At 47.5% G+C, this 27,667-nt stretch overlaps 1 protein-coding gene across 3 annotated transcripts in view; it reads right to left on the bottom strand.

The window, feature by feature from the left end:
• Positions 1 to 999: 999 nt before the first annotated feature.
• LOC308364958 (activin receptor type-1-like) overlaps positions 1,000 to 27,667 on the bottom strand; it is a 28,570-nt gene continuing 1,902 nt past the window's right edge. The window contains exons 1-11 of one of the 3 annotated variants that reach the window (XM_080838248.1): positions 24,956 to 25,008; positions 13,026 to 13,099; positions 11,887 to 12,144; positions 10,967 to 11,263; positions 7,828 to 8,033; positions 5,882 to 5,981; positions 5,224 to 5,370; positions 4,703 to 4,978; positions 3,640 to 3,837; positions 2,328 to 2,458; positions 1,000 to 2,020 (exon numbers count right to left, since the gene is read on the bottom strand). In XM_080838248.1, coding sequence (XP_080694374.1) covers positions 1,886 to 2,020; positions 2,328 to 2,458; positions 3,640 to 3,837; positions 4,703 to 4,978; positions 5,224 to 5,370; positions 5,882 to 5,981; positions 7,828 to 8,033; positions 10,967 to 11,263; positions 11,887 to 12,144; positions 13,026 to 13,092 — 1,815 coding nt within the window. In that variant the 5' untranslated portion in view covers positions 13,093 to 13,099; positions 24,956 to 25,008 and the 3' untranslated portion in view covers positions 1,000 to 1,885. Of the gene's footprint in view, positions 2,021 to 2,327; positions 2,459 to 3,639; positions 3,838 to 4,702; positions 4,979 to 5,223; positions 5,371 to 5,881; positions 5,982 to 7,827; positions 8,034 to 10,966; positions 11,264 to 11,886; positions 12,145 to 13,025; positions 13,100 to 24,955; positions 25,009 to 27,667 lie in introns of those variants that run through there. The other 2 variants (XM_080838250.1, XM_080838249.1) reach the window with 2 other exon arrangements.

Genomic DNA, 27,667 nt, shown 5'->3' with positions numbered 1-27,667 from the left:
TGGCACCATCAACTGCCATTTTGTGTGTGTTATATAAGTGTGGGGCATACACTACCCTAATGCATCTAGTTGAGTATGTGGCCTCACATGCCTCAACCCTGGAGACAGGTTGGAGGCTGGGCGGGATGGCAGCACCTTTCGCTTTGTAACAATAGCTAGCTAATAGTCACTAGCAGCAGGCATGCTTTGAAATAATACTGTAACAATAACACCTCCACCGAGTAGGACATAGTGCCTAGCAGTGTTGTGTGCTCCCGAGACATTCATCCTCACAGAAATTAGGAAAGCATACCCGTACATTACTTTTTTACAACTGATCTTTCAAAAACAGTTATACATTCATGCAAGGTTGCCTAATTTGATTTAGGAAAACATGGATTGGATAACATGAATTTGTACTGGCAAAGGATGCTTATTGTAAAACATTCTCCATTCACCTGCTTCAAAAATGAAGCATATGCATAATTTGGGCATTCAACAATCATGTACATGAATGAATACCAAACAGCTTGGACAAAACAGCTTACCATTTTGCTTCGGGCAAGGACTCAGTATCACATGCAGTGCAATTTCCAGTTGTCAGGGCAAGCTCTGTACATCTGACACTTTCAGGTGAAACAAATTAATTGCGCGTTTCCTTCTGAGACTGACTTTGCAAATGGACAGTCACGGCCCATGTATTTTGTTGCAATATGCCAGTTGTTGGTGAACTAATGAAAAGTCCCTTTGTGCTCAAAACAGCTTGTATCTGAGTGAAGGGTCACTCATAAGCTAAAACCTGCATGTCTGCAGTCTGGAGAATGGGCGTTATTGCAGACAACGCTTAGTAAAATGTATTCTAGTCTACATAAACAGTGACTAGTTTGAAACAAGCAACCTCAATTGCAAAGATGAGACCGGTACTGTCTACATGCATTTGGTTTTCTATTTAATTAATAGAAATAACTAACTGATATAAAATATGAAAGAAATAAAAACAAAAGTTGGACTTAAATTACTTTGACAGTGTACACATTAAGACAATAGACTGTAACAGGCATTACTTTATATATTGAGTTCAGCATCATCTAGTAAATTTTTATTTACCCTTTTAGCATCTGTATCAAATAAAGCTTATGAAACAAACAAACAAAACAGATACATAATGCTAAATGCTTGGTGATATACAAAACGTTCTGTGACAGGATACATCAGACATCTCGGAAGGAGGAAGAGAGTGACTAAAGCTGCGGCACTATTGTAATGTTAGTGTGTTAAATAAATTACAGGTTTGTTGTAAATTGCAGAGGAACATCCTTTCACAAACACCAGTGCATGAGATGCAGCCGTTTGTCCTCTCTGATTACTGTAGAGATATGGTGATTGTGGAACACAAAGGAACTCCTCTTTTTTGGCAAGTTGACTTTTTTGTAACTTTTCTGTAACAGTGCAAGTAAGGAATGCAAAGATTGCTAGTGCAATAAAGGAAATAAAGCACATACAATATTGCTTAACGAAATATTATTTTTCAGACATTTTTTTTTTTTTAAATCAAAGCTGTGTCAAAAAAAGAAATGTGTAACATAAGTTCTCCTAAAATGCCCAAGTAACAGTTTTTTTTTTCTTCCTTGAAGAATATGACTATGTGGGAAAGCTCCTATGTCTTAAAAGGGATAGTCACCAAATATAAAAGACTATCGGTAGTCTTTTTCCCAGCTCTTTTGAAATGCCCACTACACCATCTTTGGATGCCAAAATGTGTCCCATCGAGAGTTTAAAATAAATACAATGTGCCACTATAAGAGCACTAGATCCCGGGAGGTTCCTGGTGTGCAGTCTGCTCCAGGAGCTCCTCCGACTGGACTTCTGTTAAAGGCCTTTAGGGGGTCTTCCATCTGGAAGAAGTTCAACAGTCCGCTTTGATTTTGTCCAGAGAATTGTCGATTTTTGTCAAAGTCTTTTTGATGCGCAATGCAGTTAGTCTTGCAGATGGATTCTGGTACCAGCACTCCTTCATAAGTTTAGCAATGGATGTTAAAGTCTGAAGGGGTGGAAAAGAATACAGTTAGCAGAGTGATTTAAAGTAATTACTAGTATTTTTCTCTGTATTTTTTTCATATTCCATTTTGAGGGCTACTTAAATAATTGGCAGCACAGTAAGTGATCAATTTTATCTTCAGGTCATTTCATTGTTCTGGACTAAACGGTTGTCCACTTAGGGCACAGTGTATGCCGCCCCAAGCCTATTTGTGCTACCTCACTTCACAATACTTTTCTTGACAGTTTTCTGTCCATGTTCTCCATGTCTCTGCTTAATTAGTTGACAGACGTTTGAGACTTGTACTTACTGGGTCTGAGAACCATCTGTTGGGGATGTTTGGTCTCTGTTGATCTATGCACACAACCTTTTTCATATCTTCAAAGCTGGGGTCACTTGGAACAACATCATGGAAGGGAGGCTTGTAGTCTTCTACGATTCCTATAAATACCACATGGACACAATGGAAGCTAAATTGTTATTGTCTGTATGGACAATAGGCAGGTGCGTCTGTTTTCAATCACAGATTACACAAACTGAAAAGCCTTTAATGGAGTGTCTACAAGAGAAGATGCTGAAAAAATAACCACATTTTTACTTCACTAGGTCCTGGAAAGAGCAAGTAAATCTTTGACCAGATGGTCTATTGCACAAAGAAGAACAAACTTTTAAGCTAATTTTCTCTCAAGAATAACCTGGTTTACACCAAATCAGTGTTGATGCGTTCATTTATATTTAAATAAGCAGCACTGGCAGTACCTTTAACAAAAATCCTGAAGTAAGCCTCACACACCCAAAAATATGCCAAATAAATCATTGTGTCGTCTTTGAACAGTAACTCAACTGCATTGTGTAATCCAACGCTGGCCAATTTACAGTGTCATTTAACCAGAATATGGTCAAACACCAAAATAATTTATTTTGCCAGCATTGGGTCAAATACCAAGGTCATTATTTTACAAACATGAGGTTAAATAGCCACTGCCTTTAATGAAATGCTAATTCTACTATTAGCCTTGTGTTAATGTGAGCTAATGGGAGTGGAAAGTGTCAGGGAAAGTTAAGGTTACTGTGCCCTGTGCCAACCTACTCTGCAAGAGAACCTCCCTATAAATAGCCCTAAAGCCATTTAACTCAGAGGGGAATAATCAGGATCCATTTCAGAGGAGACACCACAGTGTCATTTTCCAGGGGCTAGGCAAAGATAGGGCCGTCGGCCAAAAATAAAGGGGGGGTATGTGAGGTGAGCATACACATTTATATTCTGAAGCATAAATAACCGCTTGCATGGGGGATGCAGACAACGTTAGTGCTCGTAAGGACACATATCTTGTTTTCTTCTTCTGTAGTACAATGAATATAAGCTATGCTCTCTAGTGTGGTGGAAATAACAGCTCTATAGAGCTATATAGTCTTGCAGAGCTTCCCAGTGACCTTTTAGGTTAGGTTCAGTTCTTATTTGGCTGGAATACTGTAAAGAGTTGTCTAAATATAGAAGCCAACCTTTATTTAATATGAAAATAAACTCCCTTCTGGAGTTCATCCCAAAAAGCACCAGAACGTTCATAAAATGCTCTGCTGGCCTTCTCACATGACACTCAGTGTTCCACTGCAGGACTGACCGTTGCTGACGGTTCTCCGGGCGATCTCCCACAGCACCAGGCCAAAGGCCCAGATGTCCACGCGCTTGTAGGACTCGAAGCAGTCTATCTGGATGGAGTCGTCCAGCACCTCAGGGGCCATGTAGCGCTTGGTGCCCACTTTAGGGTTGTTGCCCACGTCCAGTTCGTTGGTGTCCTGGAAATGCATGACGGCCAGGCCTGAGGAGGCAGAAAAAGAAGAACGTACATTTAAGACAGGTTAGATTTAACCTCGGCCTCTGAGTCTTGCCTAAATCTGTTCAAACGTAGTAGAATGGATGTGATGCCATTGTTAGATAAGGGTAATAACAAACGTCATTGGCAGAATAATGGCAGTTTTTAAAACTTGTTTATTTACTGTCCTCTGGTGGATTTTGAATGACAATGCAAAAACACAGAAAAACAACTCCCTCAAAAACAACCATTTATATTAGTGCTAAATAAGGTGGCTCTGGTCATGACACACGTGTAAACAATAACAGATTTATTAGAACAAGCCATGCATAGCCAGAGTAGGCGGGTGAGCACTTCATCCAGGACACTGTCTGAAACAGCATTTTAGGTCGTCACCATCTATTTGGAACACTGAGCATTCTAGGTACTTCGGGCTACCAAGGGCGCCTTAATGGATTTTTGGTTAGGGTTTTAGAGGAACCCGTGCCTGTTTACTTCCTTCCTCTTAATCACAGCCATTCAGTGGTTGGTTGAGAGAGGGCCCAAAGTGTGCCTGATGAAAGTCTGGCAGAGATTCGCCCCAGTGACCGTGAAACTAAATGCACCATTTTTTCCACATCAGACACCTGTTGACACTTACTGCACTGGCCTATCCTTAGCGGGTCAACATGCCCTGTATACCGGCTCCTTTATAAACAACCTTGTTTGTTCTTTTCTGTCAGAACTTCAACATCCGGTGATCAACAATTACGGCACAGCCAATTTTTTGCTTAAATCGACTACTTCCACAGGAAGAAGCAGCTTGTTTGAAAGCGCCCACTATTGCGACTGTAACTGGTAATCACATGTGGGAATTGCCACGTTTACCCACCCAAGTCAGCGATGCAACATTGGCCATTCTTGTTGACCAGGACGTTCTTGCTCTTGAGGTCGCGGTGTGCAATGGCCGGCTTGCCCTGCGTGCCAAAGATCTCCACGTGTAGGTGGGCCAGGCCACTGGAAATGGAGAGCGCCATCCGCAGGCATGCAGCAGCGTCCAGCGTGCTCAGCTGCAGGTAGTCGTACAGGGAGCCCATCTCGTGGTAGTGTGTGATCAGCCACAGCTGTGTGCTGGAGTTACGCGAGGTCATGTCCGAGGCAATGAAGCCTGCAGAGGAAGAAAGGGGGCCGGGATGGGTGGATAGACAGACAGAGAGGAAGAACAAAAGGCCAGAGTGAGGGATGAGAGAGAGAGCAGGCAGCTCAGACATAGACCCAGGAAGGTTTATCATCAAATACAGTAAACACGACCTCTTCATTTTCCTGACTGGATTAGGGTCACATAAAAACGTGTAAATATGGAGCAGTCTAATAAAAACTTCAGCCACAGATTACTGCATTATTGCAACATACCCAGGATGTTCTCATGCCTCAGCAGCACGGTGTTGTAGATCTCCGTCTCTCGGAACCAGGACTTCTCATCTCTGGAGGAGAAGATCTTCACAGCAACACTCTCACCCTGCCACTGGCCTCTCCACACCTCTCCATACCGCCCCTTACCTGCAGGGGAAAAGCAGGGACAGCAAACATGAGGATACGCTAGCCTACCAAGCTCTATTGGGATTATATATGCACTGCTTCTACTACAATACAAATATACTCAAATGCACATGGATCTATACTGCAGTCATGCTGTCTAACACTGGATAAAAGGACACAGGCAATTGAGCAGTATGAATGCTCGTCATGACTAGTTGGCTCCAGCAGGGGGAGACGGGGGTTAGAATAGGCTTATATACTGTATGTGGGCAACCTGATGTGGGAACTTGCGATCAACAACAGCAGAGTCACTTATGTGACCCTTAAGGGCTTAGACTGCAGATGCGTACATCCGTAAAACAACTTAATCACATCTCTGTGTGTGTGTGTGTGTGTGTGTGTGTGTGTGTGTCTGTGGGTCTCTCTCTCTATACCCCCCCCTCCCGCCTGCCTCCCCCTCTTTCTGTCTCCCTCTGCCTGCGTCTCCCGCTGTGCCTCTAACGAGGGCGATGGGATTAGTGGAGCTGCTCACCCACACACTCGTTCAGCGTTATCTGTCTGGCTACAGTCCTCTGGACCAAGAATGGGAGTCCGGATCCGCTGCCGGAGGTGCAGGAGTGATCCAGCAGATCCTGTGAGTCAGGAAGAGAGGGAGAGGGAGAGAGAGAGAGACAGAGAGAAAGATGGAAACAAAAAGAGAAAGGAGTGTAACCAACAGGGTTAAAAGGGGAGCGCACACAATCAATAGGAAAGCCATTCGAGCAGCATTTAGTGCTGTAAATTCAGCATGTGGGCCTCAGATGGGGGAAGAAAATGCGCCAGTGTTTGATGTGGAGCACGCTAGCATGTGTGCTGAATGTTCGACTGTGTGGCTGTGGGCGCACCATGTGCCCACCCATGGGGAGGGGAGGCGGGGGTGGGCGAGAGAGCCCCCTGCTGGGAGAGACAGCAGCAGGCGTGGGTGATTAGCGAGACAGGGGTGGGGTGGGGAGAGGGGAGGGAGGTGTGGTGTGGTGGGTGGCTGAGAGACTGGAGTCTAATCCCCAGCCCAGACTCCCAAATAGCCTTTTAATAATATCAGCCCAGCGGGGTCGCTGCACGACGTCTTGGCACACACCAGAGGGCACTGTCGAGCAACTCCAGAGAGACCGCTGTGAGGAAAATTAAAATCAGACAGAACAACACTGCCCCCTCCACCTCCACCCCAAAAAAAAAAAACAACAAAGAGGAAAGAGGGAGGGAGGGAGGAAAAATAGGCAGTTGGATATAAGAGCGGCGGTTTGCCACTGCAGTTAAACATATGTTGGCGTCACAAAGGCAACATGAGGACGTAATTTTGAAAATGACAGGAATGTGAACAGAAGGCCATAAATCCTGAAAACAGCCCTCTTTTGGGTTTTCACCGGGGACCGGGAAAAAAACAAACAAGCCCCATAATCTGTGCGACATTAGGCCGGCGCTGGGGCGGGATATGGAGGAGAGGAGAGATGAGCTGAACCAGTCAGATCATTGACATGATTATTATCCGAGCGGCCTTATTCACCCGGAGAAACAGAAGGCTGGGGGGTGGGGGGTTCAGAGCGTATGTGTTTTTTCCTGAAATCCACTTTTTATGGCCACAAATGGTCCTTGTACCTCTTATCGGGGTGCTGGCAAGCACCTTTTAATAATAACGAGACAAACATTCTGCAGCAGCATATTTAGGGTTTGGTTGCCAGGCGCTATTGCTGGTCTTTTGAACACGGCAACTCTGCAAACAAAACCCAAAATGAGGCATGAGAATGGCCCTGCTTTACTGTAAACACAGGGCCTGTTTGCCTGAAGGCTTTTAATTAAAAATGGATGGGATATCACTGGGATTTAGAGGGACTAAATTGCATTAATTACAATCTTACACACAGCAAAAGAAAAAGCGTTGCAGTCACTTGACTGGCAGGAGCTCAAATCGACACCACAAATAGGAACATCGTAGAAATGCACGGATACAGACACTAAAGGGCTGTGGCTCAGTTTAGTTGTGACGGCACAATAGGTTGTCCCAAACTTGGATGTGAGCAGAAGGGTTAAAGACTTAATGTATGCAAGATGCTGGTCATGATAATTAGTCACATTTTTACAATCATTGAAAATAATGTAGGCACACCAAGTTACCCATAATATATGTTATGGGTTATGGAAATACTTGAAGGAGTAAGTCACATTAATGGCCATAGTAGCAGAAAGCCAAATCATCCCATTAAACCCAAAGTTAGTGCCACAGATATCAATGATAAATCCTAAGCACGCAGGTAGCCCACATTATGCGGGGTTAGAGACTCTGGGAGGAATGTTGAGGGGCAGGGAGGTAACTTATAGCAGAACAGACAAAATCCCATCAATACTATAGTGAATTCATAGTCACAGTCTAACCTTCTACAGGGACATTTATTAGGAGTTAAACCAGCAATGGTAGCGGTTCCTATTGCAAAGTCTACTTACCGCTAGCGTGTTCTCCCCGACATTGGAAGCAATGAGGCCGTCGATGGTGCCGTACTCAGCGTCACGCGCTGTGAGCCGCTCCATCTGGTTCTTGTGGATGCGGCGGAACACCAGGATGGCCACAGCGGACAGGAAGATAAGCACGATGACCGGTGCCACGATCACGACTGCCAGCGTTGTCACGCTCGAGCTGCGCCCGTCACTCGCTGCCGAACAGAAAACAGTGCAAATTGGTAAATGGGACACACACACACACACACAAACATAGCGACGCAGAGCCATGTCAACAGTGTAAATGATAAGTAAACACACGGGCCATTGGTAAGCATTGGTGATTTCTTTTAAGTGTGTGTGTGTGTGTGTGTGTGTGTGTGTGTGTGTGTGTGTGTGTGTGCGTGTGTGTGTGGCCAGGTGAGCGGTGTTGTGTGAGCTGAGGCACGTCTCGTCCTTAAGCCGCAGCTTTGTGAGGAGAGGCGATGATAATTGGGTATGTTTTGGTCTTTTGCTTTTCCATCACGGTGTAGGAATTACTGGACTTACACCTTGGCATCACCTAATAATTTTTCTCTTTGATCACAGCATCATTTCCAGGTAGGCTACTACAAAAAAGTTATACTGTATATTTCTCCAACAGTAGAGAATTTCTCCAAAATCCAGAGAATTTCTAGATAATAATATGATTACCCAAGGTCGGGTCAACAGTATGAATCTTGCTATAAAGCTAATACTGGATTAAATGGCTTCACGGCCGCTGTAATTAGGCTACTTGATAAATGAAGATATCAGCTGTTGATTAATTAAAGCATATTTCATATTTAGCTGAGGTTTTGCATGTGTTCATTCAGTGACAGTAACTTTCAACATGTTAACAGGGTCAACTAGAATTCCCTTGCTGTGTAAAAAAAGATTCCTGCTGGTTTTAAAAATGGCGCTTGTTGTTGTCGTCCTCGTCTTCCACTCTCGTGGAGCATAAGGTACAGAAGAAGGCTACCCAACCCAGAGTAAGAACTTAATTCTCCCCACGAGAACGGCACTGAAAGGAGTCCTACAAGGGCGTTTCCTGCAGTCGAAACACGCACAAAGGTACAGTCCGCCATTAAAACGGCCTGCTAGTTCCTGTGGTGGAAAGATGACTTTTCACATTCCCAGCTGCCCCGGACCACACAGACAGAGTTTAGCTGCAGGGGCTGCCGAACAGAAACAAACAGCGAGAGAGAGAGAGAGACCAGCCGACAGACACATATTACACACACAGCCTCCCAACGGGCCTCAAGAGAATCCACTGCCAGACTCAACACTACAGACCCTCAAAACATTCCAGATCAGAAACTACAGGTCCCAGGACTCAATGCACCCACATGTACACACATGCGGACGTGCACACACAAGGACACACACACACACAAATGCACGCATGCACAATGCTGCCATTTTGTGCCTTGGCCTCAAGTTTTTCCATTCCATACAGTACTGAAGGTGAATTCAAAGAACCCAAATCATCACAGAACAGACTATAACTCAAAGAACGGGAACACAGAGCACTTCAGTTAATACTGATTAGGCAGGTTTTATGTTGCTTTCATGTGTGTGTGTGTGTGTGTGTGTGTGTGTGTGTGTGTGTGTGTGTATGTGGTAAACTTTCCAAACAAACCAAAAGTACATCACGGTCTCTTTTGTAAGAAAGTGTGACCAAACAACCGTTCATGCGAAAGGTCAAAAAGCTGGCAGGAAGCAAGGCAACAAGAGAGCTTCTTGTGTGGATCACAAAGCCAACGATCAAAGAAACTGGCAAATCACTGGAAAATATCTTCACATGAAAGGGACGCAAAGCAGCGCCTTTCCTCAGCGCTTTGAGGAAATCCGTTTTCACTGCTATTTTTCGGGAAACACACAAACTCAAAGATGTTTTTTCTTTTGGCTTGCATCGCAATATCTGGAGAAAAAAAACAGGGACATCAGAGACGTGAAGCTCTTTATCCGAGACAACATTATGATAAAATGATGCATTGAATTAAAAAGTTCTGTGTCAGACGAGAGGGGATTTTGCTGATATCTGCTGGTTGGTCTCTGGGAGCTGGCCTCACTGCGCTGTGCATGCTTCTCAGCAGTGCGCCAGATGCCATTGACATTCAGAAGGTGAACAACTACTGCTTCTCTCACCGTATCTCCAAGAGCAGAGGAGAGACCACACACACACACACACACACACACACACACACACACACACACACACACACACACACACACACACACACACACACGTCACAAAATCATTCAACCTTCCCAGGAGGATGTGTTCCACAGGGGACCAAGAGCCGCTTGGTGGGAAGAGGAGAGGAAGCAGACCATGACCAAACAGTACTCAAACGGCCACCTGCTTCCTCAGAGCACCTCGCTTCTCTTCCCTGTGTCTTTCTGTCTGTCTGGCTGTCTGTCTGTCTGTCAGTTTCTCTCTTTGTGGTGTGCTAGCTTTAAAGTGCGTCGTTCTGAATGGCAGACTGAGGCAGGGTCTCGAATGCCTGTAGCAGACAATTTCACGGCCGGCAGCCACGAGGCATTCTGCAGGGGGGCTGTTGGGGGTAGGGGGAAGGGGAGGGGAGGTGTCAAAGGACAGGCAGACAGCTAGCGTGCACGTCTGTCCACCTGAGACGGCGGGCGGAACGAAGCCTGCCGGGCATCTCTTGACGGGAGGCTGTTGTGAACTCCGGGCTCTTTTTCTGTTTGCACTCAGCGTTCACAATGGCCACGGACATGAGGCCTGTGTTTGGGCTCAAAGCACTGGAGACACGTTTGTGAATGCTTGCACAAGTCCTGACCAAATGCAGCTCAACACACACCCACACACCCACACACACACAACACACTCCATGAAATGCAAACAGAAAGGGGAGTTTGGCGTGAGTCTGCGACAAAGGGCTCCCCCCCCCCCCCCCCCCCCCCCGACATGCTACGCTTGGGCTGAGTTTCAAGACAGCAAGTAAGCCGTGCCTGGGAGATTATTCACGGGTGTGTACCTCAAGTATTTGCGATCTCACAGCATGGTCTGGCGTGTGTCTGTGTGTCTGTGTGTTCATGCGTGTATGTATATATGTGTGTGTGTGTGTGTGTGTGTGTGCACGCGTGTAAATCTCCACTGTACCTCTGACTGGTAGCTCCACAGTGCGGTTGGCGTTGCACAGGTGGCCCGTGCAGCAGTGCACCACCTGCGTGGACGAGGGCGGCGTCTTGCAGGTCAGCTTGCCCTGCTCGTACACCTTGAAGCAGCCCTTCTGGTAGACCGGCACGCCGTTGTTCAGCGACAGCGACGAAAAGCACTGGCGACCCATGCAGCGGGCTCCGGGGGGACACGCCGGCCCCTCGCACACACACTCCTGCTCCTCCTGCTCCTGCTCGTACTCGTGCTCCTTCACCTCAGGCATGACTGCTGGCGCCCCTTCTGGATGGAGGACCAAAGTACAGGTTAAGAAATTACAGTGAGAATTGGGTGAAGGAACCGGAGATATGATCTTTGAGTAGCTGTCTGGCAGTTTCAGTGTTTGAGGCGAGCGCAGCATGTTTCAGCAGGGGCTCAGCACAAGCCCACACGCCATCACGTGCCCTACAGGACACTTGGCTGTTTTGTGAAGCGCAGCCCTAGTGACCTACATTGGGCACATTCTCATTATGTAACCGTTATTTACACGATAAAAACATGGTGCTCTGTGTAAGGTCACTCCTAACATCAACGTCTTTTAGCAATACTCTAGGGACTGGCATAGTTTATGGCAGATGCATGAAAACATCCTGACACATAATGCTGAAACAAAGCTAAACAACTCAGTGTTTCTGTCATAACAGCCAAGTAAACATAGCCTGAAAAAAGAGTCCCTAAACTGCCCCATGCTCGCACATGCAGTGTACATGTGCGAGTGTGTGTGTGAGAGAGCGACAGAGAGAGCGAGAGAGACAGAGAGTGTGTGTGTGTGTGTGTGTGTGTGTGTATGAAGAAGCCCAAGTGAGCGAGTGCGGCGACCTCAAGAGAGAGAGCGAGAGAGAGAGAGAGAGAGAGCAGACCATCACCTCTGGCTGGGGTTTCCACGGAGACGTTCATGTTGCACAGGGGGGCCTGGCAGCAGTGCACACCGGGGCTCCCGCAGCGCACGCCAGGCCGCTCCCCTTCCTCCTCCTCCTCCTCACCGTCTCCCACAATGCACCCCTTCCGCTGCAGGGGTTCTGTCCCATTTCGCAGCTCCGGGGCAGAGAAGCACTGCTGGGCAAAGCAGCGGTTGCTGTGGGAACACTGGGCCCCCTCACACACACATTCGATGCCAAGATTATCTGTGCAGGTAATGAGAGAGTGATAGAGAGGCAGAGATAGAGAGAGAGAGAGAGATTTCATTACTCATCAGAAGGGTGAAGAGAAAGTAGGACTTACTGAGTCGGTGCTGATATGGTACAGAATAAGTCAACCCTTTCTATATCTCTTTCTATCTTTAGAGCACACACACACACACACACACACACACAATTAGTGTAGTCAACCTCCAGACATTGTGGCGGGTCAACACATCACACACACACACACACACACACACACACACACACACACACACACACACACACACACGTAAAAATGACTTCCATTCAGGGGGCTGATAGCAGGGGCCTGCTACGGCAAGCGGCACACATTAGGCATGCAGAGCGAGTTTGCCCAGGGAGAGCGGGAGAACAAGAATCAAATGCTCAGTCATCATCCGCCTCTGAAAGGCAATCACTGCAGTTGTCACAAACATGCTGGGCGAGAGGAGCAGAGGGAGGGAGAGAGAGAGACAGAGAGAGAGAGAGAGAGAGACATAGTTAGAGTTATGAGGGGAGAGGAGGGGAGGGGAGGAGAGGGGAGTGAAAGAGGGAGGATGAGAGGGAGGGGGAGAAAGTGTGCCCTTGATGCAGAGGGATGTAAACTCCAGCTCACCAAACAGACACAGAGCCCTCTATTCTGCCCAACACTAGAAACTGCAGTCAGTTTTTTTTTCTTCATCTTTTCTTCCTTGTTTTAAAGAAACCAAAAGAGAGCTCTGAAACACCGGTCCACACAGCCAGAACACCCAGACCAGCTAAGGCTCTCTCCTTCCCTCCCTGCTTCCCTCCCTCCCTCTCTCCCTCTCTCTCCCTCCTTCTCTATCCTTTAGCCGCACTCCCCCCTCTCATCGACATCTTACCTTGCACACTGGAGATGGGCAGCACCACCACGATCAAGACCAGGAGAATCATGACGCCATCTAACATCGCAGACCTGCAGAAACAGACACACAAGCAGAAGAGGCAGCTCAGGATTACATGCCTAATGGAAAGGTCCGGGTTCACGAATACATCAAACGACTTGCTGCCATGCCAAAACAGATCATGACATGACTGCTTTGATGAACACTCGTTAAATGTTGCAGAGTTCCTACACGACATTAACGACATTTACACCGATTTATTTAGCCCTGCAAAAAAACGAACAAGGAAAAAAAAAATGTCTGTAGTCAGACAGGCAAATTGCAACCTACTGTGCGTGCCTTCTAAGACTGGCCATGTTAACAGCTTCCAGACAGCACAAGAGATAGTAGAGCTACACAGACAGAGACAGAGAGAGAGAGAGAGAGAGAGAGAGAGAGAGAGAGGGATGGTATGACTGAGAAAAAGACAGAGCCTATAAGAGAGGCATAGAACGTGAGTATGGGAAGGAGTGAGAGAGGCAAGAGGGAGGCAGCTAAATTATAAAGGAGTGCAGAAGATACAGGCAGAGATTTCAGTGGGCAAGAGGACCTTTCCTTATTGTCAGTAGAGTCAACACCAAGTTTAAAATGCTTGAGCAAAGTGGAGCTCATGCCTGCCTGTTGTCCTGGCAACAAGGCATTGAGTGGCAAGCAGTGGGAAGACTGGCGATCTCCTATTGGCTGACAGTGTGACAGAGGGAGAGAGAGAGAGGGAGCGGGAGGGAGAGAGGGAGCGACAGAGAAAGAGAGCTTGGCAGCGGAGGGAGCAGACAGACGCAGGAGAAGGAGGGAGGGAGAGGGAGAGAGAGAGAGGTGGAGAAGGAGAGAGAGAGAGCGGAGAGCACAGCAGGACGAATGAATGTGGAGCCCAGAGAGGAGTGTGTGTGTTTAAAAAAAAAAAGCAGACAACCATATTTTTGCATATTTAATCTTTTTTGTCTCTTCCTGCTCATATTCCGAGGGTTTACATCTTGGATTTCTTGTTGTCAGACATGATTGCTCTTGCTCTAAAAGAACGTGGGAGCGAGGGGAAAAAACAATCAGAAGAAGAACCAGTTTCTCTTCCCCGCCGTCTCTCACCCCCCCCCCCCCCCCCCCCCCCCCCCCCCCCCCCCCCGTCTCTCACCCCCCCATTCTCGCCCTTCTTTGTAGCCCATCTCTCTTCAACCCAGCATTATTTCTTCGGCTTCTTGTTTATGACACACTGTGTGCTGACCGTTATCTTGGCACCGTGTGTGTGTGGCTCCTCGTTGATGAATGCTCCACTGTTTGTGTATGTCTGTGTATGTGTATGTGTATGTCTGTGTATGTGTATGTCTGTGTATGTGTATGTCTGTGTATGTGTATGTGTATGTCTGTGTATGTGTATGTCTGTGTATGTGTGTCTCAGGGTGTGTGTGTGTGGGTGGGTGTTGGTGTGGGCGTGCGTCTCAGGGTGTGTGTGTGTGTGTGTGTGTGCCCCATCCTCTCCCTCCTTCTCTCTCCCGTTCGCATCCTTGTTTTTTTCCCCTCCTGTGTGTGTCCTCAGACATAAATGATTAAGCACGTACTGTCAGTGGCGGGCCCAGCGGCGTCCGTATGGGCCCACTCACACGCCGACCACATGCTGCTCCTTTAATCAGGCCACAAAACAAGAGGCTGCCGCTCCCAGATAATCAGCAGCCCAGAGCGGCGGGGGCACACAGGGGCCAGCGGGCCACGGGGGGGTTGTGCTGGGTCAGGGGGGACGACTGGGGTCGAGGGAGGGGGGTACAGAGGGGGTTCAGCCAGGTGCCACCGAGGGGCCAGTGGGGTACAGGCTGGGGGCAACGAGGACAGAGACGGGGTGCAGCCAGGGGGTAGTGGGGCAGAGACAAGGCCCCAGGGGGAAAAGAAGAGAGGGGGGAAGTGGGTTACTGGTGGAGTATAAGCTGGGGTAGAGAAGAAGGGAAGAAAGGAGGGAGGGAGGGATAACAGAGGAGGAGTGAAGAGTCACTGGACTGAGTGCCAAAGTACATAGAAAGGGATAGATAACCAGACAGGTGAAGAGGGAGACAGAGAGTGTGTGGGAGCGGGGGGGGGGGGGGGGGGGGGAGAAGAGAGAGAGAGAGAAGAGAGAGAGAGAGAGAGAGAGAAAGAAAGAGTGAGTGCTCGAGAAACAGGGAGAGAGACAGAGGGGAGGCGGGGGCACAGAGCCAGACACCAAGGTGGCAGGGAAGGCAACGCCACTGCAGCACTTGGCAGACTGGCAGACAGTTGGTGCAGAGGAGTGAAATCTTTTTTTTAAACAGCAGTAAAGGGAGCCCACTCCAGACACCCAGATATTTGACTGCACACACAACAGCCGCTGTTGCCCTCCGGTAACTTCCGTGTGTGTGTGTGTGTGTGAGAGAGTGTGTGTGTGTATGTATGTCTGTCTGTGTGTGAGAGTTTCTGCGTGTGTGTGTGTGTATAGCGTGTATGTATAAGACATAGCAGGTATTCTGTCGGCTGTGTGTCACTTCAGGACATATTCTGATCTAGACATGAATCACGATTGCTGTGTTTGGCTCATGAATTTGGCTCATTCTGGAAGTTAAAAAAAATAAAAACTTCCTTCAAAGGCTTGCCTCTGGCTCCTGGTATCATCCGTCTACCTGATATGCTAATTGATACCCTGTTACCAGACGGAGAAGGTCCTGCAGCAAAAACGTCTATAGTTCTAAAGTTATCCACCTACACCTGGTCCTAGATTTACAATAATTACAATATCGAAGTCTGAGCTAGTAGTGAAGACTACATTTTAGACAAGTACACTAAAAAAATGTCAGAAGATTAGGCACCCAAACTACTCTCTAGGAAACAAACGCACACACCCACTTTGTACTGTGATTAAGCAGTCCTGATAGCTTGTTTCGCTAGCCATTCCTCTCTTGGCTCACGCGTGCTCCGGATGAGAAATGATAGCCCGGGTTAAGCCTTGGTAATGAAAGCAGTAGGTCTTCCTCCTGCACCAAATGCTTAATTAAAAGGTAGCATTGTGACTCCATTAAAATTGACCTGGGCCCTACAGTCAAGTGTGTAACAAAGCTAAAGTAATTGAATGCATAGCTCATCGCAAACCCCCAGCCCCCCAAAGCCTACCCCACCCACGCACGCTGGAAGGACAACATGGCTGTGCACGCTGTAAATCACTGGGCCGGAGCAGAGGGAAGGAGAGCGAGGCCGATAGAAAGTTTGTCTCTGGAAGAAGGTTCGACCAAGCCTGAAGTACAAAAGCCAACAGGAAAAACAAATCAGATTTGCATTCTCCAAATGCTCTGTCTGCCATCACCATCCTTTACAGAGAGACCATTTTGAACACAAACCCAATCTCTCTCTCTCTCTCTTTCTCAGTGGCAAATGGTCACAGCATGAGGATGCTATTGGGAGATGCAGCTAAGCTAAAACTAGCTTAGAGCAGACTAGAGCAGACTACACAATGTGACGGTCGACATAAAGATGCAGAGCTAAGCTTCGACTGGTGGCTTCAAGCACTCAATAGATAGAGAGAGAGAGACAGACAGAAAGAGAGAGAAGACCCCCTGCCTGGTTTGCCTTTTTCTTAGCCATCCTACTGATGCACCTCGTCCCGTCCCTTCCCTTAAGGAGGTCAGCCAGCCAGTGTTTCTCAGGGACTATTTCTTTTCCTCGTCACTTGGCCCAGATCTAGTGTCGCACTGTCATATACTCGGCCAACCCAAGGAGAAAAAAACACCCTTAAAAAAAAGAGACTCCAAACCACTCTGCTGACGGTTCATAGCACTACACCAATACAAAGGGGACAGGTTTCACTGAGTAGGCATCCTTCCACCACCTGTCTCTCTCTCTCTCTCTTTCTGTCCGTCTCTCTCTTTCTGTCTCTCTCTGTGTGTGTGTGTGTGTGTGTGTGTGTGTGTGTGTGTTTCTCTCTCTCTCCCCTCCGTCTGTCTGTCTTTCCCTCCCTCCCTCCCTCCCTCCCTCCCTCCCTCCATGGGAGTGTTAGTTTTTAGGATCACAGCGAGCCTCAAGGAGAGGTAGCCGAGCAAGCGGTCAGGGTTGCCACAGAGAACGGAGGGGGGAGGGGCAGAGCTGTGAGCTTCAGCTCAGCCATGTTCACTGAAGATGAAGTGGGAATACTTCTCTCCACTGGAGAAGCACACTGGTTGTGTTGTCCATACGGTCCCCATTGGCAGTCCAGTTGCATAGCTAGACCAGTGCAAGTTCAAATACATGCATGTGAGTCAATTGTAATCAATCGGCAGTGACTGATTTATCTCTGTGGATTTTAAGATGTCCTGTGTGCAGTACCTGCATAAGAACAACAGTGGTGAGGATATCATTACTTCCATTGAGGGCAAGAGCCGCAGCGAATATTTTCCCTCGACAAAACATAAGTCCTTAATTGCCTTGTGTTCACATTTCTCTTCAAGTCACAGCATGCCAGCAATTCAACTGACACCATTTAACAAAGACGTTTTCCCAAGAGATTACCAGCTCCACCCAAGGATTAGGGCTTATTCCTCAAAACTCATGGCAATGGACAGGAAAAACAAACAAACAACCCAAGAAGCGTCTCTTCTTCCTCTCGGAGTTTGCTTTTTAAATGTCTGTTTATTCTGTCGTGTTTGCTTTTTTTCCTCCTCATATGTGCAGGAGGCCAATGCAAGTGAGGGTTGTCCTAGCCCCAGGGCAGTGTGTGTATGTGTGGTGTGTGTGTGTGTGTGTGTGTGTGTGTGTGTGTGTCAGTGGCGTTGGCTGGGATCCTCTTTAGCCTCAAGCTGTGCGGGAGCCTGCTGAGTCATCAGGCTGGCGAGTGGGGAGACAGGCGCTGTAATCTGCGTCTGAGCTGGAGGTCTGAGAGTTGCCATGGCGCAAAAAAGCCCCGGCGCTGGGGGAGCAGCGTGATGGAGGGAGACAGAGGGAGAGGGAGAGGGAGAGAGAGAGAAAAGAATGAACAAAATGACTAGGGGGACAGGGAGAAAGAAAAAAAACTAGGGAGTTGGGAGACAGAAAATAAATAAATGTAAACAGAGATAGAGAAAGAAAAAAACGAGGGAGATGGCGGGAGAGAGAAAAGAAATAAATGAAAACAGAGATAGAGAAAGAAAGGAAGAAATGAGAGACCGAGGTAAAGATAGAGAAAAAGAGAGGAGAAAAAAAACTGAAGAAAATGGATAGAGGGATAGAGAGAAAGCAGATAGAGGGAGGGAAAGAGAGAAAGATAGAGTTGGGCAGAGCTCCCAGCACCAAACCTCACCTCATACGTCTCAGTGAATGTGACACCAGGGACACACTCACCCCTCTCCTCCACCACACACACACACACACACACACACCCCTCCCAGGTGAGCATGGCGTCTGATGCAGCAAAAACAAACCTCACATTCACACACACGCACGCTCACGCTCAACAGCAAGTCTGGAAAAAAAAAACACACACGTGCTCTTTCATACACAACGATAAACCCTCAAACACAGACACACACACTCTTCAGAGGAGCCAGCTCGGTCAGAGCTAATTCAATAACTCAAGTCACAGGCTTGCAGTGTGTCTACTCGAGCATCGTTTTAAAGCAGTTAAGGAAAAGTCTAGATCAATAGTAAGCTCATTATTCAGTGTTCAGCCCCAGACAAGACGACCAAAGTGCTTCCTTACTGGTTGTTTCAAGGGTTTCAAGTGTTTTGTTTTTGTGTCTGTTTTGTTCCCTCTGTACGCATATGGGCCTACGGCAGTCAAGACAACTTGAGAACCAGTTCACAGAAAGGAAAAAAAAGGAGTTTAGCTGTTTTTTTGTTGGAAAATGAGTAAGAGAGCTACAAAGGACAGCGGTGCAGGCTTTTCGCCAAATTCTTATCGGCAACCCTTGGTAGCGCGCAGATTTAATTTTTCCATCGCCGAGTGTGTCAGCCTGGCGCTGACATCATTTATTGTTGTTTGTCTGGCGTTATGATTAATACCCCAGTTTGTTTATTTGTAGATTTGTCTTGCTGGCATTCGTCTTGTTTGCACCATGTGCGCTGCCATATCAGGACGTTGCACTGCAAGAATGTGTCATCAGATAATAAACACATAAATGAGGTCGCCCACACACACACACACATGCACGCACCAATACTCTCATTAGCACACATGCACACGCACATTCTTCTGTGAACCAATATATTGCACCCCCCTCTCTTGTATTCCTGGGCTTGAAAACAACACGGCTGAGTAATTGCAGGAATCTAGATGGCGAGTTAGCAACTGCTGCCCGGCTAAATGCGTCTCATTGGATGAAAACACTCATTAACCTATGGAAATCCTCTTCCACCTCCCTGTTCAGAGGTCTTATTAGACAGGAGATTAGAGAGATAAAGTGCGAAGCTGCAGAGCGGCCGTGCCACAAGCAGTCCCCAGTGGAATTCACCACACTCCTTCTCCCCTCTTCTCTTCTCCTCTCCTTCTCCCCTCTTCTCCCCTCTACTCTCCGACTGGCCAGGGCCATCTCTCCCTGCGGCCCCTCTTGTACAATGCCAGGAATGCAGTCGGATGCAAATGCCCGTCTCAAAGAGGGCAAACTCAGCCTTCTCTTGCAGAAGTGCCCGACTAGATCCAAAGGAACGAGACACACAGAGACACATGGAGACACACACACACACACACACACACACACACACACAAAAAACACATACTGAAACACACACACACACACACACACGCACACACACACACACACACACACACACACAGATATCTACTGGATCATTTCTAAATGTAAAGACAATGGCAGCCTTTTCTTTCCAGCACAGTGCACTCTGTCCAACCCTTGAGGTCTGGATCGCTTCCAAGACCCCGGAATAAATGTGATGCCCAAACAATGGTTCGGCCTCATCTTTGATTACCAGCTTTCAACTTGTATTCCCCCCTACACACCAAAGTGTCATAAACCCCCTTCTTTTGGTATTGGGTTTCATCTCCCCACCTTCCAAACGGTGTTATAAACTCCAGTTTTTGTTGGTGCTTGCTTGCATCCAAAAAAGGAGGGAATAACTGTCCACAGAGAAAAAGAGAATGGGGGGGGGGGGGGGGGGGGTAACAGCATTCCTCTCTTAAGAACAGTGAGGCCAATAATTCTGTAATACCATTGTGCCAGACAATGCTGATGTTATTCAGTTTATGGTAATTACTTTCAGAAAACTCCCAGAGGGAGGGATCCATTCATTCTGCACATAGCGCGGGCTCAAAGCAGCCAGAGCAGGGCAGACAGCTAGCAGAAGGAGGGGGGGGGGGACAATCCCCCAGTAACAGCAGCCCTCCGTCAAGCCCAATGGGTTCAGCGGGCGTCAGATTGGACCTGGCCCACGACTGAAGCACAGAGTTGAAACTGAAGCACCTCATGAAATGCAGCCACATCAATAATAAATATGAAGGGTTTTGAGAGAAATATACATCTTCCATATTCATCAACAGCTCAGCTTGTCCCATTTCACGGCATTGTGTGGTTGGCAGGCGATAACAATGGCCATCGAATGGCCAGCTTAACGTGAGCCACATGCCGTGACCAGCAGTGGACCTCGCTGGAGCCTCAGTGAAATTGCTAAAGTCCAAGTTCATTCAACCCCTCCCTCCATCACTGCAGGTCTCGACCTGTAATAACAACTGCCCCAATATGCTGTTATTGCACATTATTTTTGATATTTGTATTGGATATTGCTTTTTACGAGAGCTGCTGTAGAGTAGACAAGCTGATGTGTAACTATATGCAATACCAAAGGTTCACTGGTCAGACGAAATGTCAGGTTTTTATAAAACATTCATCCCACATGAAGCGTGGACTCCCTCATGAATCGACTCTTTACGCACTCTAATTCCACAAGACCTCTGATCTCCCCTAGGTCGCATTATAATTCAAAAAGCCAAGACAGAAAGCGGACATGACATCAAATGCATACAGTTCAGGCTAACTGTAGGAAAAAGAAACGAGAACATTATCATTATCACTATAATCATCATCGGGGAACGTTTCTTCGACATTTAAATTGTCCATACGCTGCCTGCGACACATATCGTTTTTTCAGTCCAAACTATTACTGCGGTAGCCGTCTGACCGTCTCTCTGACTCAATTAGCCGACATCCCTGAGGGTTACACATTTCTTGTCAGGGGTCAGATCACTTAACCTCCGACGCTTTCCACAATGGCCTGGCTTCATATTTCCTGATTGCAGAAGGACGGACTAGGGACCTTGTTCCAAAATTAACATGTGATTAGGGCTATACCCTAACCCGTTTTGGAATGAGGGCAAGGCAATGAATGGCAGAGCAGGAAACAAAGGGAGGAGTGTTTTTAATGCCCGATGTGAGAACCACATATTCGTATCAGTGGACATGGCCCCGCTCCTGCCATGCGGTCGCCATGGACATTGGTGGTGTATTTTCCCAGTGCCAACTCAAACAAAGTCCTCATGACCTTCAGCTCTGTTTGCCCAAAGCGGAATGCACAAACATTCCTCCACAAAAAACAAAAAAAAAATATTTGACAAAAAAACACTAGTGGCTGAATGGCGACACTGAAGTTCTCACAGAGAGGATCGTGACAGTGGCACAATCTGCCCCGCAGGCTGCCAACGTTATAAGTTTCCCCTCGCATCCGCTCTGCCAGCCATTAGCGCAAAGCATCTTTTATTATGGATGATCAAATCTTCTTCGTTTTAATAGCCCGAGACCTCAGATGACCGGATCAGATCTGACCTCTGCTAATTCCCCTTGCGGTGGCCTCATGAGGAAACCCGACCAGCGGAGTGCACACGTGAGCCATGGGGGGATTTCTTATCGCCTCCATCCATCGGCTGTCCTGGGTTTGCACGCTGCAATCTCTGTTTCTCTGTAAGGGCATTTCTGCCAAGGTGGGCCTGTCAGTGTTTGCTGCCCCATTTCCTACCTCCTCCCTGTCCCGTCGTCTGCCAAACGGCTCGCACTCGGTGTGCCTCGTTCGGCCTCGGCTCAGCCGACGCAGAATCCAGTCGCCCGCAAACATATCTTCCCAAAGCAGTCTGAACCACCACCACCTCTCCAGTCTGATAACTTCCCTCTTATTTCCCTACAGCACTTCTGCAACACTGTATCACACAAGATTAGGCTAATGATGCGGCTGATGGTGCACTCACCACGCCAGACTTTGGGCTGTTTATATTAGTTTGCCACCCTACGGCGCCGTTTACTGAAAAGGCTTCTTATCAGTAGGCGCCGAGGTGGTAGGCAGGCAGGTAGGCAAGGCAGGCAGCGCCCACTGGTGTGCCTGACTAATGAGTCTAACCCAAGCCGGCTTGCCAGGCACAGGAGGGAGAGAGATGTTTGCCGCTGGGCATGAGGAGGCCAACCAACTAACAGCAGAAGTAAACGCAAGTCACAAGGAGAGGAAGCCATATTACACTAGTTAGCTGAGAAGACATGAACATATGTTTGATATTAAAAAGGAGGGAGGGCGGGCAGAGAGACAGAGCGAGGGAAACAGAGAGCGAGTGGGTGAGTGGGTGTGTGTGTGTGTGTTTGAGGGCTGTCTGTGAAAGGTATAAATCCTTGGTTGGGGATGTTTTTGTTAAATCCCCTGTAACACAATGTTTCATATGAGAAGGAGTAATCTCAAAGCTCACAAAATCGCTAGCCTAACGCCCCGGGACGTTCAAGCTTTGTCTGGCAGGCTACCAAAATGATCCCCCTAAGTAAAATAAAATTCCCTACTTTAAGAGCCTTTTTTTTCTTTTGACTTGCTATTTGGATGAAAATGTTTGCCAAATGAGTTGATGATCAAGAGGGTTACTAAGAAGTTTACTAGGAAGTGTTTGTCGTTCTATGATCATCTTGGATGAATGTAGTGGGAGTGGGGGGGGGGGGGGGGGGGTCAAGCAAACCACACGTTTCCATGGTTACATATACTACCGTGAATGTTTGGACAGAGAGAGAAAGATCTAATTGGTTTACATGATTAAGTATTGGGGTGGTCCAAGCTTGTGACTTCTCAAAGTTTAGTAAAATGCATAATGATGATTGTTGCAATCTGTGCTTGTTAAATTAATGTTTTTATGCTTTTCTAGACTATATCTATCGGTCTACACAGCCTCTTTATTTTGGGTACGTCTAATTCATTTCGGGAAACCAAAGTCTGAGGAATGCCTGCTGGATGGGCTACCAGGGATTAAGACATTTTCTAAATAGAATCTGCATTCCCGAGCAGTATGCTTTAATGTCACTGGCCTCAGCCTGCTGCAGTGTGTCAGACCCAGACACGCATGCACACACACACACACACACACACAAACAGGAGCATCCTGACGGCAACTGAGGACAAGACTCAAAAGGCATGTCTTAATAACATTACACACATTTTAATCCAGCCAACAAAAATTCAATCTACAAACACCATGTTTTGCACCAGACAAGACTACAGCAAATCACAGCCATTGTCACTGCGCAATATGACAAAAGAAAGAAAGAAAGCAGGGGGGGGGGGGGGGGGGGAATCTATTTACCCAAACATTGGACCTAAACAGGGAATCTGTTTAACATTATATGACACACAATGTAGGAATCAGCTACCCTACACCCCCACCCCTCCAAAAACAGCTATTGAGGAGAGAGCCGCAGACAGAAAATAAACAGGGGCTCCAACTTTCCTTCCCTGCCCTCCCCTCCCCGGCAGCAGAGTGATAAGAGGAGTGGAGCGGTGGGGAGTGCAGGCGGCGCTCATAAAATGTGTATGGCAGACTGTCTCCAGTGCAGTCTGGGGGTAATGGGCGCGAGTGGAGCCAGGAACATTGCGGATCTGTGTCTGCCCCGGCGAGCCCGACAGCCAGTGAGCAAACGAGCACAGCAGCAGCGGTGGCGGCTGCAAAGGCTAGCTAGCTAGCCAGTAAGCGAGCGAGCAAGCAGACAGACACACACACACACACACACACGACCCCAGTCTCCTTCTCCATTTGCCTTTCACCCACATGTACCCAAACACACACTCTCTCACACACACACACACACACACACACACACACACACACACACACACACACACACACGAGAGGGGGGAGACAGCAGAAATCAATAATGCCATGCAGAGAGCCACCAAAGAGGAAAGGGGAGACGCAGTGAGCAGACAGACAGGCAGGCAAAGCGGCGGGCAGGCAGAAACAGAAGTAGGACGGGGGGAGAGGGAGAGAGGGAGGGAGGGAGGGGGAGAGTCTGCGCTCGGCTCAGCAGCACAGTCCCTCTTGGCGGCTCACTTCCTGTCTGAAGGCTCCGTGGCTGCAGCAGCAGTCTACAGCGGCAGTGTGGCTGCAGAGCTGGAATTATGGTTATCAAAGGCTCAAGGATTTCACCCTAAAAATAACACCACGAAAAAGAGGGAGGCCCCACACTGGAAAACATGGAAAAATGAAGGGGGGTGTTGGGGGGGTGGGGTGGGGGGTACTGGAGGTGAAACACCCCACCAGCGCTTGCCTGCTGCAACCGAGCTGCCCGAGTTGGAGGTGGGGCGCTTAACCCAAACAGAAAAGTAAAAGCGCAACTTACTGGTGTGTCAGTCCGCAGCCACGTTCATGGGGCCCTAGTATTGCAGCTGATGGCTTCTTAAAGAGACTGCTGCTCCGTCTCTGGGAGCCTCTGCCAAGTCCTGCCCCCCTCTCCTTTTCCTTTTCTCAGTCCCTCTCTCTCTTTCTTTCTTTCCCTCTCTCTCTTTCTTTCCTTCTCTCTAACCACATCTCTCCCCACCTCTTGCAGAAACACACACAGCCCTCTCTTACCTCCAAAGCCCCCCAACACCATGAATTCGAAGAGAAAGACAGACAGAAATAGAGAGAGAGAGAGAGAGAGAGGAAGGCAGAGAACCAGCGAGTGCAACAGCGAGAGGCAGACAGCGAGTGAGTGAAGCGAGAGACCTACCCGCCTAAGTCCCAGACTCCTGTTCAGACTTGAAGCCCCTCCGTCTCTCTCGGTGCGTGGCGCAGTCTGCTCTTAATGACAGAGTCTGTAACCTGATCTCCCCGCAGGGTGCTCTCAGCTAGCGCTTCCCTCTTCCCCTAGCTCTCGCATTGTTCCGGCCCCGTACTGCCAGCTGTTTCTGACAGCCAAATTGCTGTGTGCGGGGAGAAAGAAATGATTGCTGTCGGAGGACTATTTTCTTTTGCCTTTCTCCCCGCGCTCCACTCTTTCACCGATCGGCACTCTGGGAGACGCTCGCCTGGGCCCTTCGCAGACAAATTATACACTTTACAGCCTTGTGAAAAAGCAGCTGCAAAATGGATGTGCTGCTGAAAAGGCGGCTACGAAGAAGCCAAGAGCGAAAGAAGTGGAAATAATGACTTTAATCAACACTTGTGTGCTCAGATTAGCTTCCATTGAGAAAGCTTCTGGCATTTTGATGGCTACCAGATGAGAACCTGTCATGCGTCACTTACGACACATGCATATTTCTTAAGTTTTGCTATTGCTATTGCTAAAAGATTTCTCACCTCACTCACAACCCAAACCATTTGTTAAAACGGAATGGCCATAGGCTCTGGCATCGGTTTGCTGTAGCCAACATTCTACACTTGCAGAGGTATTTGGCACAGAGCCACATAGCTTATGAATTAAATGCCATATTAAGATGTTGGCCTTATTTATAGCCTAGACAAATCATTTGTCCCATTTAAGCACATTACTTCTTTTACTGAACCATTAACATACTAATGATATACGCCAGTAACCAGTTTAATATATCTCTCATGTTAAAAATACCCAAATAGAATGGGTATAGACCATACTCAAATAAGCCTTAAGTTTAGCTGAAGTTTAAGCATAGCCCAGGTGGACTAGCATTCAGTTGTTGTGGCTCAGTAATGCTTGGGTGTATCTTGAGGTGTATTTGTGGTTGTCCCTGGTATTGACATGTGTCCTAACGCATTGTGAGTAAGGAAGTGGGTGGGTCTGGGACGCAAGACACCACGGTTGAGCTTTCTGAAGGTGTTCAACCAAATTCAACCAAATAAAGAACTGTGCCCACTTGACAAGCCCAGTGAAAGCTCCCGAAAGCGTGTTGGTGGAGGTAGACTAGTCCGAATGAAAAAAAAAACATTGTTTATGTATAAAGGTAGATGAATGAGAAAGCAATTTCATTCATCATTAATACAATTATGCGTCTAACTAAAGTTTTCTTTTCTTCCTCTGTTCTTTTCAGGGCCATTTGGGTGCCCTTAGCAGAATTGCTTAGTAATGGCAAACCATCATGATCAACAACTAATTCATTCAGTGTTTTTTTTCCCTCAAAAAAGCAAGTCTGAAAAGCAGGATAGGCAAATAATACAGGGAAATGTAATTCAGTTAGGGGGTCTTTTCTGATGTTTTATTTTTGTAGCCCAAAGGAAAGCTTGACTGCCCCAGGACATTGGAGTATATAGAATAAACACAGGGGAAAAAAAACATATCGGTATTAAATGAAGCTTACCAAAACAACAACTAGATTTTTGTTTACTTCACTTGCTGTGGGCTGGGCGCCATGCTCACATTCATTCCAAAAGCCACATCGAAAGAACCTCCCAGTCACCGACACACTAGCCTGGTGACACCAGCCTACGTATTTCCGCCTGAATTGATTTCAAGCTCATACTCAGTCTGGCCCAACCCCGTTGACAATCGTCTCCAGGACTCAAAATCCTGTAGGACCAATCAGCGAACAGTTCAGAGCTGTGACGCAAAACTCGCCTTGGAGGAAAAGACACGAAAAGCTATCGGAAAAGTTGTCTCAACTCTCGAGAACATCAGAAAATTAAAAGGAGAACAAGAGTATTTTCTTGTAAGTTTTATGATTGGAAAGGACGTCGTAGCTCTTCTCCCAACTGGCTTTGGGAAGAGTTTAATCTACCGAATGCTTACTAAACGTTGCTGATTGGTTAAGGGAACTCCAATGATTTTAAACCTCAAGCTAAGCACCCGCTCATCTCGGAAACGAAAATGCATAGCGTTTTGCCAGACTGAAAGACGGAATGAAATGGAGTCACAGGCTGGTAATGGCCAGGCTACCGCCACACAACCTATTCAGCGAAATGAGCCTTGCTGTAGTGCAACAAAGCTGAACAACTGCTATGAGAAAGGTGCTCCATGCTTTGTTTCCCAGTGAAACCAGAGAAATAAAACAAGACTGAGTTTGTACTCCCACCATAAAAAAGAGCACTGACGTGAAAGCTGACATCTACTCCTAGCATGAAGTAGCCCAATTTAATGGAAAATGATGTTGAGGGAGGAAAAATATAATCTCTCACTGTTTAGGAATGGAAAGAAGATGACTCAAAATGAGGTTTGGAACAAAACGCCACGCATCCCTGTTATTTGGAGGAGCCAAATTGCAGCCCGAGTAGGCCACCAGCCGCCCTCGGGACTCACAGTGTTAATACAACTGAAACATCTCATCCCGGGTGTGCGTGGGATGGCATAGGTGGTGGTCTAGATATGGCAGGGAGGCCCTTTTTTGGGAGACATAACCCATTAGACTGCGGCTGGTGGTCGGCTTCAACACGACCCTGCTCCCCTCTGGGTGCCTTCCAAGTCTGACCCATGACTCAGACGCAGACCGCGAGACGTCCCGCTATCTGACCGCTATCAGCAGCCCTCAGGGCT

The sequence above is a fragment of the Sprattus sprattus genome (genome assembly GCF_963457725.1).
Source record: "Sprattus sprattus genome assembly, chromosome: 5".
Taxonomy (NCBI): domain Eukaryota; kingdom Metazoa; phylum Chordata; class Actinopteri; order Clupeiformes; family Clupeidae; genus Sprattus; species Sprattus sprattus.
The sequence above is the reverse complement of the archived record's forward strand: the minus strand, read 5'-3'. Positions and strand labels throughout refer to the sequence as shown.